The sequence below is a fragment of the Onychomys torridus genome, chromosome 17, assembly GCF_903995425.1.
Source record: "Onychomys torridus chromosome 17, mOncTor1.1, whole genome shotgun sequence".
Lineage (NCBI taxonomy): Eukaryota > Metazoa > Chordata > Mammalia > Rodentia > Cricetidae > Onychomys > Onychomys torridus.
Genome location: NC_050459.1, coordinates 61,248,710 through 61,269,194, shown reverse-complemented (window position 1 = coordinate 61,269,194; position 20,485 = coordinate 61,248,710). Strand labels below are relative to the sequence as shown.

General features: G+C 40.6%; 1 protein-coding gene across 2 annotated transcripts in view; it reads left to right on the top strand.

The window, feature by feature from the left end:
- Nucleotides 1-338: 338 nt before the first annotated feature.
- LOC118597719 (zinc finger protein 431-like) overlaps nucleotides 339-20,485 on the top strand; it is a 34,747-nt gene continuing 14,600 nt past the window's right edge. For both annotated transcript variants that reach the window (XM_036209402.1, XM_036209401.1), the window contains exon 1: nucleotides 339-437. In XM_036209402.1, coding sequence (XP_036065295.1) covers nucleotides 435-437 — 3 coding nt within the window. In that variant the 5' untranslated portion in view covers nucleotides 339-434. The remainder of the gene's footprint in view (nucleotides 438-20,485) is intronic.

Genomic DNA, 20,485 nt, shown 5'->3' with positions numbered 1-20,485 from the left:
CTTTTTCCACACTTGGAGCTCTGGTTATCAGTCCCAATACTGCGGTGGACTTCGACTAAAATGCTCTATGTTCCTCTTGTGCAACACTGTCTTAAGATTAGCCTCCTTTTGAATTTGTATACTTCCTTTTAAAACTGAATGTCTTGGTTTACATTAATGAGATATTTACTGTTGACTATCACCAGTAAATCTGGCACAGACGTGAGCTTCAGGTGGAAGCTAGAGACTGGGAACCCCTGCTGTGTCCTTTCCGCTCATCAGGTCCTGTCACTCAGGCCTCACTAACCAATCAGAGCCTGACTGGAGGGTTCTTCCGGGCGCTAGGCTTATTTCCTCTGCTGAGCTCGGCTGTGGGAGCGAAGTGCGGTTGATCACAGAGTCGGCTTGGTGGTGTGCGAGGGGCTGGTGTCCCAGGCTGGGAGGAGTGGTCGGCCATGGTGAGTAGGGGCCCCAGTTTGGGAGGACCGGTCGGCTGAGCCGGGTGAGCCGATGTGGTAGGGTTTCCCATGGCTGAGTAGGAGGTCCTGCTGTAGTCCTGCTCGGTGCTGCGTGGTCCTCGTAACTCCCAGGGCCAGCGCGGCAACCTGTGAATAACTTCACGCTGTGGGCTGTCTGTGCAGGGTATTGGGAGCGGGACTGTGCTTAGGAATACCCGTGTTGTGGACATCACTGTGAAATGCTGGCACCTGTGGTGCCTATATTGCCACTATGGAAAGCAGATTTGCCAGACTCGGAGAGCCCTGGTCTCTCTAGTATCTTCCAGAAGTTGTGCACTTTTAACATGTAACATTTAGGTTTAGGATCCATCCAGAGTTAATCACTGTTAAACTGTGATGTAGAAAAGTAGAATTAGGCTGGGCTGTGGTCTCTGTGAGTTCCAGGACAGGCTCCAAAAGCTACACAGAGAAACTGTGCCTCGAACCCCCACCCCCTATGCCCCCCTCCAAAACAAAATAAAAACCAAGTAGAATTGATGGAATTGAATTAATGGTGTAAGGATTTACCAACTCTTAGGAGACATTAAGTCACACAAAGTAGAACTTAGCAAAGGGAGGACTGCCTCCCAAATACCCCAAAGATAACTAGGATGGAAACCATGCCTGTTACAGATTAATGTGGTAAAATGTGTGTGTTTGTTCACCAGGACTAACTGGGCGTTAAACTACAATTCCCATAACAAAGGAGACAGCCTTAAATTATAACCAGCCAATCCTCCCCCCAATCCCCATCAACTCCCACCCCCCCCCCCCCCAGCGAAGAACAGGCTTCTACCTTGCTGCTCAGGGGACCAACATTAAGTCCTGGTGTGCCATAAAGACATAAAGATATAGAACAAAGATATAGAACAGCTAGAACAGCTGCATCTCCATTCTTTTTGAAAAGTGGTTTTGAGTAAAAGTCTCCAATGTAAGATTGAGGTGGACTTGAACCCTGTCTGTAGCCTCACAGGGCATTGCCCTTGCTGTCCTGACTAACAACCCTAAATTCTTGGTTTACAGGCCTATAGCACCACAGAGTTCTAAAATTACCAGTTTGAGTCACATTGCAGCGACAGGAAAAGGATTTGTGTGTGGAGCTTGGCTTCTCCCTTCAGACCAGAAGAGGAGGAACAGTGTACTGTGCACACTGCAGGGAGAAACAGACTAGGCAATAGCCAGATCACAGACTGAAGTTTAAGGCAGTGAGCTGCAGGGCTCTCCATTATAATGAAGGACCTGATAGGGCAGGGTGAGTGACTGTGTAATTTCCCAGTGTTTATTAATTCCTTCCATGTGAATGAAGACAAACAATTCATGGGTGTACAATTTAGGGAGCGTAGTTTGAACCACCAAGTACTCAATTTCCACTTAGGGAGCTCTCCTGTGTAGATATGTGCAGTACTAGTTGACACAGTTGAGTTATCTCAGTGGTTTGAGACACAGACCATTGGCTGTAAGTCTAGGTCAGTTTACAGCACTCCCAGCAGCTATAGGTATCAGCTATTGGTATCATTTTTAAAATTTCATTTCTTTAAATGCATTACTGCTATAGTCTCTGTTTGTTTGTTTGTTTCTTTTTTTTGGGTGGGGGAGACAGGGTTTTTCTGTGTAGTTTTGGTGCCTGTCCTGGAGCTCACTGTGGACCAGGCTGGCCTCGAACTCACAGAGATCTGCCTGGCTTTGCCTCCCAAGTGCTTGGATCAAAGGCATGTGCCACCAACACCCAGCTTTGTTTCTATTTTTCAATATTTCCCAGTCTTTAAGAATTTCATCTTGTTTTTCTTCCTAACTCCTATTTATTTATTTACTGATATTAGTTTAAAGCAGTGGTTGTCAACTTGGTGGGTGGTGGTCCCTTTGGGGGGATCAAATGACCCTATCACAGAAGTGGCCTAAAACCATCGGAAAACATAGATATTTATATTACAATTCATAACAGCAGCAAAATTACAGTTATGAAGTAGCAGTGAAGATAATTTTACCATTGAGAGGTATTCACCACAACATGAGGAACTGTATTAAAGGGTCACAGCATTAGGAAGGTTGAGAACTACTGATTTAGATCAATGTCACCTCTTGTATAATATTAGAGGGACCAGCCTTAATATTACACATCCCAGGGGCTCGCTCAGGAGAGAGAACTACTAACGGCGAGGACTATTTTCGGGAAATAGAATCTCAGCCCACCCAGCTCTATAGTCCACTTGCTTTAATTCCTCTGGTATAACATCCTATCTACACAGCTTCAGTTCTATTCTCGTGCCTAGCTCCTTTCTTGCCTGACTTCTCTCTATACTTATCTACTGCTCCCTCTAAGTTCTATCTTAATTCTCTCGTCTTAATTCTGCCTCACCTAGGTCCTTTTCATCTTGTTCTTACCCAGCTAGGACTTCCCCATCTGGCTCTTCCTCATCTTCCATCTCGTTCCTCTAGTACTCTCTGCTAGCCCTTCAATCTAGTTCTTCCCCATCTCAGTTTGTTCCTCTCAAGTTCTTACTCATCTGGTTCTTCCATTCTCTTTTCTCCATCCTCCCTTGCCCTGGGAGTCCCGGTATATACACACTTACAAGCAGTATTCCCTTAGCAGTGCAAAGCCAGGCTTCCAGGGTCAAACGGAGGGGTGATAAGAATTACAGAGAGGCAGTAACCATTAATTATCGTTTGCAACCCAGAAGGGAAGTGACTAACAGGGAAATGAATTAACTAAAGGCTAAATTCAGGTACTATCTAAAAAGAGGGTTCTTATGTGCTCAGCTATAGTCTTAAATGTGATTGGTAGAAAATGTTAAGAATCTATAAGTTGCTAGGTCAATGAGAGAAAATAAAACTGCCTTCTTTTTTCCTCTGGCTCCTATCTGTCCAAGCTATCTGCTGTTTATCTGCAGGGTGGTGGTGGGGAAAGTGTGCTCGGTCGCTAGGCAACCTGTGTACAGCTAGATGCCTCTGGTGATAGTTAAAGGGAGATATGGAACTAGAGGTAAGGTTTGGGAAAGGAGGAAGGTAAGCTTAATTGGCACATCTGCCAGGCCTTCTCAAACAGGTAGCCTGGATGCTTAAGTCTGCTTTTAGAGAATACAGAGGTATCTCTGATAAGGTACTTTCCTCCAACTGGGGATGGACCTGGCTGGATGCTGCCATTGATGATAATTATAGGGAGGCTTGAACTGGGGTTCTGGCTGAGCATAGCTGTCAGCACAGAAAGTTATCTAAATATTCCTAGAAATAGGTAAGGAGTTAGAGGTCTATAAAGTTAGTAAGGCTGTAAGAAAGGAGGGTCTGAGCTACATTGTGTCAAGCTATTACTTAAAGTCCACCTGACCTAGGCTGTGTCTCCTTGTGGAATTTACCTTAAATCAGGAGGAGACTTTCATGTGGGTCAGAGCAAGCCATAGCAGAAGTTGGGCGGTGGTGGAGCATGCCTTTAATCCCAGCACTCGGAGGCAGAGCCAGGCGGATCTCTGTGAGTTCGAGGCCAGCCTGGGCTACCAAAGCTACACAGAGAAACCCTGTCTCGAAAAACCAAAAAAACAAAAACAAAACAAAACAAAACAAACAAACAAAAAACCCCAAAAAACATTGGGTTAGACTTTTGGCGGGGAACCACAACCTGTTGAACAGGATTATCTGGACTGTTCAGCAGGATTATCTCGATATCTTCAAGGGCCATAAACCGCAGACAGAATGTCTGCAGGAGCATTCTGCTCTGTATCTGTTTGAGTTGTCATGGCACATTCCTGAGGTCCTTCCTGGAACTGAGTACAGCGGGTGGTCTTAGATGGTGGCCCTACCCTAAGATGGCGTCTGTATTGCCTTCACACTCCCAGCAGCCACAGTGGTGTGATTTAGAGAAGTTCAGTTCCAGTGCACAATAGGAGTTTCTGAGCTGCAGAGGTATCTCAAATGTGCATGGAATTGGGCAGGGGGATAGGGCAGATGCCATATTGGGTATCATAATCCACGTGGCAGGAAACAGACATTAAATTATTCTTGTACATTGTTTTATGACTAGACATCATTGGTGTTGCATTTGCCTGAAACAAAAGGGGTGCAGGAGGGACTGTAGAGCCATAGTAGGCTCTAGAGGAAATCGCTGCCATTTGCAGAAATAGCTCTAGAGCATGAGCCTTTCTGTTTGTAAGAAATATTGTAGCTGGAGGGTCAGAAACGTAATAGTTTAAGGATCAGTTTTAGTTAATTTTCTGGGAGTTGTGAAGTCTATGTTTATTACATTTCTATACATATAGAATCATAGGTAGCTGGGTAGCAAGATCAAGAAACTCCTGGCTGAGTTTCCTTTGGACTTTTGATTAAAACTTGACTATATTTTTTTCTTTTGTTCTTGGCTTATTCTCTCCATCCCCTTTATTCTTTTACAAATATTATACACATTCTTGGTTATCGTAGTTCTCATGGTAAATATAGAAATCACATTTTGTCAATGTGTGTACTATTTTTTAATAATCCCATTGAGCATTGTGAGTGTTTCCATTTTGCATGTAGCTTTGGAATCAGCTTTTCTGTTATGAATTGTTAGACATTGTCATTAGATTGTTACAGCATGAATTCTAAAGGGTCTTGCCAATTCCTCAGCTGATCCTGTTTCCTCAGACTGGAAGCCTCTGAGTCCTCATCCAAGTAGATCTCAGCTGAACTGCTTCTCAAAGCCTGAACGCTTAACCACTCTAGTTCCTGGGCTTCATGCCTTATATACCGTTCTGCTTTCTGCCATCACTTTCTGGGATTAAAGGCATGAGTCACCATTCCTGGCTGTTTCCAGGGTGGCCTTGAACTCACAGAGATTTGGATAGATCTTTGCCTCCCAAGTGATAGGATTAAAGGCCTGTGTGCCACCATTTTCTGGCCTCTGTATCTGGTGGCTGTTCTGTTCTCTGACCCCAGATAAGTTTATTAGGGTGCACAATATTTTGGGGAACACAGTATCACCACAAATTATATTCAGTTTATGGAGCAAATTAACCATATATATCTTAATATTGACTCATCATGTTCCCAAATACCATTTATTTACTTCATTTATTTAGGTTTTGCTGGTGTTAATCTGTGAAAGGCTTAGATTATTGGATAAAAAGTATTATAGGTCTTGTTAGGCTATTGATATTTCTTCCAAACAGAACAGTCCCATGCTCTAGAGCTCTCTCTGCAAATGGTAGTGATCTCCTCCAAAGCCTACTATGGCTCTACAGCCCTTCATGTACCCCTTTTATTTCAGCACATATTCTTTTTGGGCATGACTTGAGTTCAGATCCCAGTGCCCAAGTTGGGAACATCATAACCACTTGCTATTCCAGGTCCAGGGGTTGTACTATCCTCTTTTCTGGTGTATCACCTGTACATACATGAAAGACATTCTCACAAACACAAACATACACATAAAAACAGTGCTAAATTTGTTTTCAAAAGTGCTTGGACCTATAAAACAATTAGAGCAAAACAAGTTGCTTTAGATACATAATATAAGTTGTACACTGTTTCTTTAAAAATCTGTTATCTTGCATTTGGTTTGGAAAAGTTTTTTTTCCTCATTCTGATGCAGATTTATATCTAATCATCAATCATCGGAAAATGATCCTAACTTTTATCAGCAAAAAGGTAGGTATGCATCATTAGCATAATAAAAGTTATATTTTATTAAGCTGATGGTCATCACACAAATTTCACACTTTAAATTCAGGTCCAGTCTCTAACAGAATTCTCTGATTTGAGGGTCAGGATTTGGGGGAAATGCTCTAGCTGCTGTTCAGATCAAGGTCATGTCTCTCCAGATGTGCAGAGCAGAGCATTGCTCTTGATCTCTGCTTATATACTGTTTGGTGAGTATTATGGGGTTCTAGGACTTTGTCTGGTTATCTTGAGTGAGTGATGTCACTGGGTTCTGGTTATTAGTACAGCCTTGGGTGGAATGGGGTTCCTGATTAAGCTACTTTTATATATTTAAAAGCCCCCCCCTTTTTTTGCTATGCTCATTAAATTCTATTCCCTTGTCCTTGAGTCACACACAGTCCTGATGGGGACCATATATCAGAGTTTATTAACAATTTCACAGCAGTTTGCAAATTTGGGCCACAACAGGAAAAGGAGAATGCATACAATAAATATTCCAATTCCTAATTGACAAATAAGTGCAGGAAAATAAATCTCAGACACTAAAACAAAAAAATTATTAAGCAAAATGGTCAAAACAGTGTAGCTCACTGGATATTGCCATGGTCCCTTTGGTATATACTTATTTTCCCAAATTTATATTTTGTCCAAGTTTGTTATGTACCAAGTTGAAAAACACATTTAGAAATAACAGGATGTGCAATCACTTTCAAATAAAAATGTTAATGGGTGCCTATCAGAGTTTGAGGTGTAGGATTCTGAGCTAAGCAAATCATAGTAGAGCATCATCCTAACTCAGTCATTGTCAAGGAGGAGCATGTGGGTATTTCTTTAATTAGTGAAAAAGCTTAACAATTAGCTTCCAATTTTGTTTCTCAGTTTTTTGTATGTTAATATCATGAAAAAATAAATGATGAATAAAAAGTGTCAGGAAGTCTGGTGAATCTCCAGAGGAATCCATCTCTGGTGTATGACCAATGTATATAAACCCTCTCTTCTGACAAAAATGGCAATGATGTTGTGAGGCAGAACCAAAAATCTGGAACACAATATTCCTGGCCTGAGGTGTCATCATGGAGAGGAAACATTTCCTGAAGAAGTTTCTTTAATCACAGTTTACACATTTGTGTCTGCCAGAATCATATATAGCAGTTTGTTCCTTCTGATGTGATAGGAGTCTCTGGAGCTCATTGTCATAATTCTTTTTAAAATGAAGTTTATTAAGCAAGCCCAAAATAATCATAAGGAATTTATATGCTAAGAGGGCCAGCATAATGTGTACAAAAAGCCAAAAGCTCTCCTTTATCCAGTTTGAAGGTAAGTGAGATCTTCCGGATCCTAGATGCAATTATGTCTTGTAGGCAGACTAAGGTCGGGCATCACCATGGGGAAGGAGGGGTGTTGACAGATGTCACCTTGTAGTAGGCTGTGAAGAATTTGCTGTACTCATCCTATCCTCTTCTATGAATAATGCGTGCTGTTAGGCTGCATTGTTTGATTTCACAGGATTTCCACATTATGGAAATCCTCATGAAATTGGGGTCTTTTGTGCAGAGTTCCTGCATCTAATATGTTGAGTCTCCAATGGCCCATTCCTTGAGCTGTGGTAGTAGAAGAATTATGTAGAAATAATAGGGAAGCCCTGGGTGTGTGTTTCCAGGGTTCCAGTTTGGAAAGATCCATACCTGCAGTTTTCCACAAATGTAAGTTTCTGTGGTCTGCCTTTTTAATGTGATACCTTGTCACAAAGGAGTCATAGGATCTAGGGCATCCTCTGGTTGCAAATTGTATCATTTCTACTTTTGGGTTGATGTAATCAATTTGGTAGCTAGTATAAGTCTAGGCTGAAATTTCAACAGTCTGGGACCTAATGTTCTATATTCTGGAAGGAACCAATGTATGATATTTCTGGCATGTATATCCAAAGGAATTAGGAGGTTTATTGTTTCATCGTTATAGAGTATGTTATAAAGCATGGTGTCATAGCTACAAAAATTCTTCCTCATTTGGCAAGCAGACTTTTTTGGTTATAAAGATGGATTCCAGTATATCATTGATAATTAGTGCAGTCCATTGTTCCTTTGGTTTTACAATTTTCCTTCAAAATGTGTCAGTAAATGTAGTTGTCAACTTGTATATCTTCTAAGAGCGGTGTATGAAAAAGACTGGTATCAGTTTGGTTATTCCATTGTCTCTTCCACCACTTAGATTTGTCGTTTTATTGGAGGTGTATTAAACACTAAACTTTGTATAGTGGTGGTCCAGTTGAAGTTGGAGTCCTTGTTGGACTGCAAGGCAAATTGAACAGACTTGCCCTCACAAGTCCAGTGTGAATTGGGTGATTGCATTGAGAGGTCATCCCATATGGAAGAGGTGACATTAGTCAGTTCATTATTACTGTTTGCAGCAGTTGGTTCCCATCCCAGAGATTCTATTATGAGGGTTGAGGCCTTTGGTGGTGGTATATTGGCCATCGATATCGTAAGATATGAAGGGTTGTGGCAGTGGGTCAGTTAAGATCAATGCAAAATTACAATGTTGCATCTCTAATGCTGTAATTTACAGCCAGTCATCAATAGGTGGAAATGAATCATTTTCTGCTTTCCCTATCAAGTGGTTATTACATACGTTTGTCTTACCATAGTGGGGAAGGTTGGGAAAAATCAGACACAGACACTACAGTCACATTTGGCCTCTTCCAGTTGTGGTTTTAGTCTAAAAATGAATTTGGTCATTTGAATCCATATGGTAGTAGTATTGTATTCCAAGAGAGAAAATACTTTCCTGATGTTCTTCTATCAGTGTCTGGGTTAGAGGTACAGTTCTGCCAAATCATAGGTTCACATGGGTTTGTTGTGGTTGATGTGGTTACTCAGTCAAGTAACCTGGTCCTTCATTCTGGTCCTAATCTGGATAATTGTATACATTTTCATTTGCGATCCTGACTTAACATTCAGTATGTATGGCATTAAGAATGATAAGGGGAATTTTGTGTTTGCTGCTATTTCCATGTCTGGCATCTCAAATCTTATTCTTCATTATAGGGTGTAAGGATGACATAAGAGAGAATTCTCTCTAGTGGGAGTGTAGATGGCTGTTGCTGCTGTGATATTACTTCAAATCAGTGTTAAATGTCATTCCACTGGGTTTCTTTCTTTAAAATTGTTGTTTTCAGTGTACTCCTGGTTTGGTGACTGGCTCTCAAACTTGGTGCAATATAGGCATTAGCCTTTCTCATTTACCTCAATAGCGATATCAAGCTGATTTGCCAATAATAGCTTCACAATGAACATATTGAAAATAGAATGCATTCTTGGTGTAAGTGAGTTTTAAGATGAAGTCTTCATGGTTCTAATATTCTGGTAGAAATCCATCCAAGGTGTAGTTGGGTAAGTCACCAATATCATAGTTTTCTCTTGGTTTGTTTGTTATTGTAGCTGTTGGTATGGTGGTTGTTTCATTCATCGTTCCTGTTCCTATAGATATGGTTGTTGATGAAGGTGATGATGTCTCCGACTTTGCCCATCTCAGTGCTGTTCATGATGGTGAAGTGAATGATAGTGTTGAAGAGCCTGTGCTTGACTCACTGGGTAATCTTAAATTACAAAATTCTACAGGAGGAGTACCAGCAACAGTGCCCTGGGTGTCTTGGCCCAGCAGATTGATACCATGACATTTTTCCATCTTGTGTTCTCTTTTAATTTCTTTGGTATAGTTTCTGTGAAACACAGGGTGTAATTTGTTATGACTCTGCCTTGCCATGTTCTATTTCCCTCTCTGTCTGGACAGAAGGTATAATGCCCAGTTAGCACCAGTGCTTAGAAATCCTAAGGCTTTTACTATCCCTGTGAAAGTACAAATCATATATATTGGGTTAGCTACATTATGCTTATAGATCATCTAATTTTCTAAGGTTCAGATTTCCCTTCTTGTCTGTGGTCCAGATTATTTTGTCGTTCCAGGTGCCATTACTTCTGTCTTCCTGTCTCCTTTAAGTCTTAAACATTTCTGTCCTGTAAACACATTTATAGGTAATTATTCTGCATGGTCTAGAAATATCTGGTTGTTGTCCAACGTCAAATCTGATTTAATAGCTTCTTCTAAGGGAAAAAACTCTATTTGATCTTTGTCAAGTATTTAACTAAGTATGGCACTTTCAATAGCCATTTTCAAGAGGTATCTTTGAGTTATAATAACTTGATTTTAAGCAGTCCATTCTATCTTTCTATGTTGCCAGCTGAAGTTGTGTTATATGCTAAATGGAAGACCTATTATATATCTGTAGTCTGGAACCACCTCTGGACTTTAGAACCTGTCAAGGGTGTTCCTTGATCTGACTCAATAATTATTGGGCATCAGTATCTGGCTACCCAACACCCAACTATGTATTTTTTAAAAAAATATATTTATTTATTAAAATTTTTTTCATTTTACATACCAACCCCAGTTTCCCCTCCCTCCCTTTCTCCCGCCTCCTCACCTCCCTCCCACTCTACCCCCATCCACTCTGCAGAGTGGGTAAGGCCTCTCATTGTAGTCTGCAAAGTCTGGCATACCAAGTTGAAGGAGAGCCTAGCCCCTCCCCATTGTATCAAGGCTGAGCAAGGTATCCCACCACAGGTAATGGGCTCCAAAAAGCCAGTTCATGCACCTTGCATAAGTCCTGGTCCTGCTGCCCAGGACCCCACAAACAGATCAAGCCACATAACTATCACCCCCCATTCAGTGGGCCTAGTTGGGTCCCATGCAGGTTCCTGAGCTGTCAGTCCAGAGTCAGTGAGCTCCAACTAGCACCGGTCAGCTGTCTCTTTGGGTTTCCTCATCATGATCTTGACCCCTTCTTCTTCTTCTTCTTCTTCTTCTTCTTCTTCTTCTTCTTCTTCTTTTTGGAATGCTGAATGCCATTTATTGAAGGAGGGAGGCGGTCTTAAATATAGGCTTACAGCACAATGGGAGAACCCTGGAGGGCAGAAGTTCGCTTCTGATTTTTTTTTTTTTGAGCTGAGGATTGAACCCCAGGCCTTGTGCTTGCTAGGCAAGTGCTCTACCACTGAGCTAAATACCCAACCCCGCTTCTGATGTTTTACAATCTTGCATCTAAGCTGTTAACTCCCAATATGCTGGATACACAAGGAGCTTCCCTTAAGCATTCAGGAGGGTGGAATCTTGCAGGGAATTAGCATAGGGAGGATATCAAGGTCAAGGTCAGCAAGCAATGCAACAGTTACCCAAAACGGGGGCCAGGGACCTACAGGTCCCACCTTTTACTGAAAAATGAGCCTCTGACTTAGGTTGCGTGGGATATCAGCAGGTCACCTTACCCGTCATGGAGACATCTGTCCAGGTCACGCAGGCATTCTCTCTTAGGTTGGTGAGCACCCCCCAGGCATTACCCATTTCTGAATACTCATTATCACTCAGGCTCAATCCTATGAGAGCTGCAGAGTTAACTGTTGCCAAAGATCTCTAAGTGGCGCTGGGCTTGCAATCTGTGTGTTTGACACAGAAAAGACCAATAGAAGTCTTAACCCACCCATAGCTGGTAGGCTAAAGGCAATGGAGCCATTCCCTTCCTTAACGAGCCTTACTGCAAATTGGAGTCCTTGTAAGATGGTATCCTGAGAGCAAATGGAACTTGAGTTTGTAAATTTATAACTTTCAAAGTCAATCGAATGTATTATAACTATTGATTTAAATTTGTTGTGCCCAATAGAATGAAAAATTAGTTAACTGTGGTAGCTACTTTTGCTGCCAGGGTCTCCACTGTGCTAGCTGTAGTAACCATTTATGAAATGGCAATCCCAGAAACAGTAGTAGCGGTGGTCGCCACTGTTATAACAGCAACAACGGCAGCAGCGATGTCAAATTCTCTTCTGGAGCGTGTGGGTGTCCATTGGCATGGACACAACTCCAGGACAATGAACTGTCAAGGCCCGTTATTCTTGATCCCAGCATGACTTAAGCTGGCAGCTCTGCAAAAGAACAACTAAGAACCATAAAGGAAAAACAGGCAGCTCAAAGGAGCAGAACTAATGGTCTCATAATGGCTACATTCACACTCATATTTTTTAAGGTATCTTCAAAGGGGGCTAAATGAATTTCAGGAGGCCAAAAAATGTTGCACAGAGCCACTCCTGAGAAGTAGGTACCGCTCCAGTTTGAATAGGATTATGAGAATGAAAATGCTTAGCTGGCATGCTACTGTTAATAAATGGAGGTCAGTGATCTTCAGTGTTATCCTTAATCTCCTAGGTGTCTGGGTTCTCAAACATAGTTGAAAAAGCAGTTACCATACATTACCTTGTGGAGAATCCAACCACATGGCTGCAGTTCCTAGGCTTACGTTAATGCTTGCCAAAGCTGGCCATATTGGGCTTTCAATCCCCATTGGCATCAGAAGGGGAGAGTTTTTCATGAAGGCCCAATAGGTCTCTGCCATGTTGGGCTTCAGCTGCAGACACAGGGTGCACTCAGTGCTCAGAAACCCAATGAGGAATTTCATTGTCCTGAGGAAAGACATAAGCAGAACCCCGGGCCCACATCAACACCAGATTGGGTCCCCTCCAAGTGTCAGTAGAAAGGTCCTTCCATCGCTCCAGAGGGTGATTTGCATCAGAAGCCCTCCAGTGCTTATCTGTAGTGGATACTCCAGCAGAATCCATTGATAAAAAATTTAAAATATATAATACAAGGGAAAGAATAGAATGTGGAGAGGAATGATGAGCCCTTAGTTTCCCCTTTTTGCTTTAGCAAAATATGTTTGTTTGTTTGTTTTAATAGTTCAAATTTTTCTTTTCATTTATTTATTTATTTATTTATTTATTTATTTATTTATTTATTTATTTATTTGACAGGGCTGAGGACCAAACCCAGGGCCTTGCGCTTGCTAGGCAAGTGCTCTACCACTGAGCTAAATCCCCAACCCCTCTTTTTTATTTTTTTTAGATTCATTAATTAATTAGTTTTTCTATTATCAGCTTGATACAGTATAAATTCTTACCTTAATAGTGTAGTGTTTCATTGATGGTTGCTCAGTAATTGAGTAAAACCAAATCTTATAAGCAACAGTCATCCTAGAGTCCTCCATGCCATATATATAGCCTCCATGGTTCTGTGGGTTGCAGTCTGATTGTTCTTTGCTTTCTATCTAGAATCCACTTATGAGTGAGTACATACCATTTTTGTCCTTCTGGGTTTGGGTTACCTCACTCAGGATGATTTTTTCTAGTTCCATCCATTTGCCTGCAAATTTCATGCTGTCATTGTTTTTCTCTGATGAGTAGTACTCCATTGTGTATATGTATGTATACATTCTTAATCCATTCTTCAGTTGATGGGCATCTAGGTTGTTTTCAGGTTCTGGCTATTAAAAATAATGCTGCTATGAACATAGTTGAGCATGTATCTTTGGTATGGTTGAGCATTCCTTGGGTATATTCCCAAGAGCGGTATGTTTGGGTCTTGAGGTAGTTCGATTCCCAATTTTCTGAGAAACCGCCATACTGATTTCCACAGTGGTTGTACAAGTTTGCATTCCCACCAGCAGTGGAGGAGTGTTCCCTTTGCTCCAAATCCTCTCCAACATTGACTGTCATTAGTGTTTTTGATCATAGCCATTCTGACAGGTGTAAGATGGTATCTCAGAGTCGTTTTGATTTACATTTCTCTGATGATTAAGGATGTTGGGCATTTCTTTAAATGTCTTTCAGCCATTTGTGATTCTTGTTTTGTGAATTCTCTGTTTAGCTCTTTAGCCCATTTTTTAATTGGATTGTTCGGTATTTTGATGTCTAATTTCTTGAGTTCTTTATATACTGTGGAGATGAATCCTCTGTCAGATGTGGGGTTGGTGAAGATCTTTTCCCATTCTGTAGGCTGTCTTTTTGTCTTATTGACCGTATCTTTTGCCCTGCAAAAGCTTCTCAGTTTCAAGAGGTCCCATTTATTAATTGTTGTGCTCAGTCTTTGTGCTTATTGGTGTTATATTTAGGAAGTGATCTCCTGTGCCAATGCATTCAAGAGTACTTTTTACTTTCTCTTCTCTTAAGTTTAGTGTAATAGGATTTATGTTGAGGTCTTTGATCCACTTGGACTTGAGTTTTGTGCATGGTGACAGATGTGGATCTATTTGTAATCTTTTACATATTGACATCCAGTTATGCCATCACCATTTGTTGAAGATACTTTCTTTTTTCCATTGTATAGTTTTGGCTTCTTTGTCAAAAATCAGGTGTTCATATGTCCAACTGTGTATTTTGTTGCCAACTGGTGTGGTCTATGACTTTCTCTAGGTAATCCAAGCCTCGTGCTTATATATACAAAGGTGCAGGCATATAGGCCCCTGTGAGTATTCTAGGGTCTAGTGAAATTTGTTTGTAGTTTATAATTAAATTGTTTAGGAGACCATGTTACAGACTGGACTTGTTGTCTGGATCTAGTTTTAAGTGCTGGACAAAGTAGCAGTCTCTAATTGCATGTATTATATAGGCTTTCCAGGTTCCTGCTATAAAACCATTGGAACAAAGCATGGTACCTACATGTCCCAGTGTTTTATGTAATTTTAGGATTTCTTCTTTACTAATTAGGTAAACATTCTCAGGTTTCTTAATTGTCCAGTCTGTTTTTTTTTTTTTTTTTTTTTTTTAATAGTCATTCTCATAGGGTTGTTCTGATTTGATTCAGTTCTCCACTTCACCTCATTTTTCAGTGTTGGGGGTAAACTTCCAAGTTTACAAACTGTGTAATGTACCAGCCTTGATAATTTGTTCTGAATTTGTTCATTAGCAAGTTTTTTTCATATTCTAGTCTTAATTGAACATGATGCCAATTTGTCTGCTATTTCATTATTTTTAAATGCCTCTTTCGTCTTACCTGTGTGCGTGTTTACATGAGTTACATACATTTTGATGTCTTTGCTATGCATTGCTATTTCTATCCATGCCTCCTTTGACCAGTTGTCTTTGTCATTTATTTGCCAGTTAGTGATTTTCCATTTTGATGACCATATAGCTATACCATTGCACACATACCATGAATCAGAGAAGATACAGATTTTCCTTTTGCCTTCCTTAGCTATTTGTGTTATAGCTTGCTGTGGTGATATTTTATTTGTGCACCACAATAAAACTTATCTGGAGATCAGAGAACAGAGCCAGCCAGCAAATTAGACACAGAGGTCAGGCAGTGGTGGCACACACTTTTAATCCTATCATTCAGGAGGCAGAGTTCCATCTTGAGCTCTGTGAGTTCAAGGCCACATTGGGAACAGAGCCAGGTGTGGTGGCACATGCCTTTACTCTCAGCACTTGAGATTCACTTGGGAAGGGCACACGCCTTTAATCCCAGGAAGTAACATGGCAGGAAGCAGAAAGGTATAGAAGGCATGAGGACCAGGAACTAGAGACTTTTAACAGTTCAGCTAAGATCTTTCAGGTGAAGACTGAGAGGCTTTTAGTCTGAGAAAACAGGAACTTGCTCTCTTTAGACTTTCTGGAGGCTGAGGATTTCGTCTGAGGATTTGTGGAAACAGGATTGGCTGAGGAGTTGGCAAGGTGAGGTTGGCTGTGGTTTGTTCTGCTTCTCTGATCTTTCAGCGGTCACCCCAATATCTGGCTCCAGGTTCCTAGTAGTAAGACCTTTTGAGCTAGCAGTGTTGTTATTACTTCAGTGTGTTGTGCTGATTTGGTGACTCATTCCTTCCTCAGGACTAGCCACTCCTTCCTCAGGACTAGCCATTCTCTCCTCTGGTCTCTAAGCTGCTGCTTTCCACCTAGTTTTGGTCCATCAGTGGTTCGTGAGTCATCAGTAAACCATTTGTTAGCCAAACGCTGTGACCATTCTATTGGTCCCCACAGTCCAATAGGGTACCTCTTTGGGTAAGTGGTGAGCATTTTAGGGATGGGGACTTTAGGCAACTGAGCTATTTCCTCATTGTGGGAAGGCACAGACCCCTTTGCTTCCACATCTGGGTCATGAAGGAATTCAGAGAGGTCCCATTTCCACTGTGATACCTTTCCTTTCATGGCTAAGCCCACAAAGGACTCTGCCTTTGAGCTGATCCAATCCATCATTGAGCAAGTATCTAAATGCCTATTGTTCTCAAAGGTTCAGTATCTTTACCAGCCACCATTTACATTAAAGAAAGGGTCATAAGTTCCTCCTGCTGAGGATAAGGAAAATGACTACTTTTAGCAAGAAAATACTTTCCTCAAGTCCCTGAGGGAATGGAGACCCTTATCTAAATGTCTGACCTTGGAAAAAGGACTTCTTGGGGACCAGACACTCCAGTACAATTTAAGAGCAATTTCTGGAGCTGGAGAGATGGCTCAGCAGTTAAGAGAAGGGACTGCTCTTCCAGAGGACCTAAGTTCAATTCCCAGCACCCATATGGCAGTCCACAACTGTCTGTAATTCCAGTTGCAAGGGACCTGACACTCATGACAAAACACCAGTGCACGTCTTTAATCCCAGCACTTGGGAGGCAGAGGCAGGTGGATCTCTGAATTCAAGGCCAGCTTGGTCTACAGAGCGAGATCCAGGACAGGCACCAAAACTACACAGAGAAACCCTGTCTCAAAACAAACAAACAAAACACCAATGCACATGAAATATAAATAAATTTAAGAAAAAGAGCAGTTTTCATTTCTATAGGGGGCATGATGCAGCATAAGCACTGAGCTGTTCCCTAATTGTGTTCCTTTGTGTCTTAGTCTTATTATATGGGGCTGTTCCCCTCATAAGCTAGTGTTTTCTATTTAAAAAGATATTTCAGCTTTAATTCAAACCAAGTTTCTAAGAAGCTACTTTCCCCCTTCTTAGGATAAAGCTTCTTTATTACATTTTTAACAAGGTGAGTTGGAAGTTGGTACAGAATTTAATATACTAATATTTGAATTTTAAGAATAAAAATATTTGATTAAGTATTTCTGGTCTAGTGAAAATAGAAATATTTTAAAATAAATTTATGCATTAAAACAACACGGAGAGAACCACATTCATCAAATCTTCTGAGGCGAGTTAGAACAAACACAGGAAATATTTTGTGATCAACAGTCTTGGGTTGAAATATAAGCAATCTGATTTTTTTGTTTTGATTTTTGTTGACATAGGGTCTCTCATTGTAGTAGCCTTCCCCAGTCTTGGTCCTCCTGCCTCAGTGTCCCTAGTATTTCCCATATAAGAACCAGAGTGATCTAGTGAAAGTGTTGCTCAGCTCACGCTACCCTGAGCTTTAAAAATTCTTCAGTGACTTTAGATTCCTAGCCCTAATTTTTGGTTACTTTGTCAGGATAATTTGCATGTGGGTCTAAGGTTCTGACTCAGGTGGTCTTGCATGTCTATCCTTAAAGCATTAAGCATATGTAGATAGATGTGCTTGCTATCCCAGAGCCTAATGCAGTCCAGCATAACTTTCATTCAGTTCCACAGAATACAACTGTGTAGACTGCTTCCGGGTTTTATTATTTGCATACACATGTACAGGTGTCTTGGTGATCATATGTACATAAATACAAATATCCTTATTGTTATCAAAATCAAGCTGTTTTCTAATTGTTACTTATAACATAATTTTGCTGTTATTGTCCTCTCTAATTACATTGTTCTATAGCTCATTGGTTAGATACCTAAATATTTTTTTGAGAAAATGAGTTCAAATTCTCTGTGTTAATTAAAAGTGGAAATATTTGTTTCTGGTGTGCAGTGACATTAAGTGTGCCACATTTGCTTCTCACTTTGCTCATAAAATCTAAGGTCTCTGGGATAACATGCATTTTAATGTTTGGTCATACATAATTAGAACCATTATAGGAAATGTACAAATAATATAATAATTTACTATTTTAACTCATAAGGCTCTGAAGCTACTATTTTTCATAGGTACATATTGTTGCTGCTCTGTATTTTTATAATAAAATGTAAGCAAAATATAAAAAAGTAGTGATAATGCAATTTCTCATATTTTTAGCCAAGCATATACCTAGACCATCATTATAAAAACACAGCCCCAGAACTAACAATAAAATAAAATTCTGGAGTTTAGTTTGCTTTGAGAATACTTAGGTGGTAGCATATTTTGATAGTTCTTAAAATGACAACACCAAAGTGCTTCATGGATCCATTTTCTTGGAATAACTTTTTCCAACCCTTTACCCTGAGGAAATGTCTATCCTTGGTGTTACAGTGTGTTTCTCTCTCTTTCTTTCTTCCTTCCTTCCTTCCTTTCTCTCTTTCTTTCTCTCTCTCTCTCTCTTTCTTTCTTTCTTTCTTTCTTTCTGCCTCTCTCTCTCTCTCTCTCTCTCTCTCTCTCTCTCTCTTTCTCTCTTTCTTTTCTTTCTTACAGGGTTTCTCTGTGTAGTTTTGTGCCTTTCCTGGAACTTGCTTTGTAGACCAGGCTGGCTTTGAACTCACAGAGATCACCTGCCTCTGCCTCCTGAGTGCTGGGATTAAAGGCATGCGCCACTGCCCGGCCTGCAGTGTGTCCCGGCCTGCGGTGTGTTTCTTATATGGAGCAGACCATTTATATTGAGAGTTATCAATGACTAATGATTGTTGATTACTGTTATATTATTATTGTGTGTGTGTGTGTGTGAGAGAGAGAGAGAGACAGAGACAGAGAGACAGAGACTCTTCTTTTGGCTTTGCTGGTGTGAGATTATTTCCTGTGTTTTCATGGATGTCGTTACTCTCATGGGTTGGAATTTTTCTTCTAAAAAGCACCTTCTATAAGGCTGGATTTGCAGATAGATACTATTTAAATTTGATTTACCATAGGATATCTTATTTTCTCCGTCTGTGGTAATTGAAACTTTTGCTGGGTATAGTAGTAGTCTGGGTTGATATCTGTGGTCTCTTAAAGCCTGCAGCATGTGTGTCCAGGTCCTTCAGGCTTTTAGAGTCTCCATTGAAAAGTTGGATGTAATTGTAATAGGTCTGCCTTTATGTTATCTTGGTGTTTTTCCCTTGCAGATTTTTTTGTTTTTTTTTTTGTTTTTTGTTTTTTGTTTTGAGACAGGGTTTCTCTGTAGTTTTGGTGCCTGTCCTGTATCTCACTCTGTAGACCAGGCTGGCCTAGCTCTGCTTCCTGAGTGCTAGGATTAAAGGCATGAACAACCACTGCACAGCCTCTTGCAGCTTTTAATGTTTCTTTGTTCTGTATGTTTAGTGTTTTGATTATTTTGCATGGAGGGGAGGGGACTTTTTTTGTCTGGTCCGATCTATTTGGTATTCTGTATGCTTCTTTTGCTTTGATAAGCCTCTCCTTTGGGTTAGGAATATTTTATTCTCCTATTTTGTTGAAAATATTCTCTGTGCCTTTGACCTGAGTTTATCTTTTTTCCTCTGTTCTTTATTATTCTTATATTTGTTCTTGTGTAATAGCCAAGAGTTCCAGAATATTTTGTGTCAGGAATTTTTTTTCTTAGATTTAACATTTTCTTTGACCAATATATCCATTTCTTCTATCTTATCTTGAATGCCTGATATTCTTTCTTCCGTCTCTTGTATTCTTCTGTTGAAGCTTGCCTCCATAGTTCCTGTTTGCATTCCTAAACTTTTCATTTCCAGAATTCCCTCATTTTGTATTTTCTGTATTGCTTCTCTTTCCATTTTTAGGTCTTGAACAATTTTATTCATTTCTTTCAACTGTTTCCTTTTTCTTGGCTTTATTTAAATGATTTATTCTTCTCTAATTGTTTGTGTTTTCCTAGATTTCTTTAAGGGATTTATTCATTTCCTCTTTAAGGACTTCCACCATCTTCATGTAGTTGGTTTTAAGGTCTTTTTCTTGTGCTTCAGCTATGTTGGAATATTCAGGGACTGCTGTGGTAGGATAGCTGGGCTCTGGTGGAGGGAGACACATTACCAGGCTCTTATCGATTATGTTCTTATGTTGGCAGCAGGCATCTGGGTTTGGGATGATTATAGTTCTAGGTGATGATTTTTTGATTTGTCTTAGTTGCATGAGTGATACATTCTTTGTTTTTTGTTTCCTTTCTGGATTTTACAACGGAGTGTGATGGCTGTGTGTTGCCTGATTTACTTGCATGCTCAGCTGGTGTGTTTACAGGGAATTCCTGCTGGTGTTGGTGGCTGGGCTTCAGCAATGGGTGTGGGGAGGGATGGGTAGAGAGGAGGGTCTGTGGAATCCAGATGAGCAGTGGGGAAGGGAGGCCTAAGCTGGTAATCTGTTGCACCACTAGGGGTCAACCTCAGGGGATAGGGTCTTGGGGAACAGAGTGCATGTCTGCCTTTTGTGTTCTTTCTGCCTCATCTTCCACAATGATCCTTGAGACTTAGGAGGGTATTGAGCTATATATATTGCTTTAAAACTGAGCATTCCCCAGTCACTTACCCTCTGCACCTTGACCAGTTATGTACCACCATGT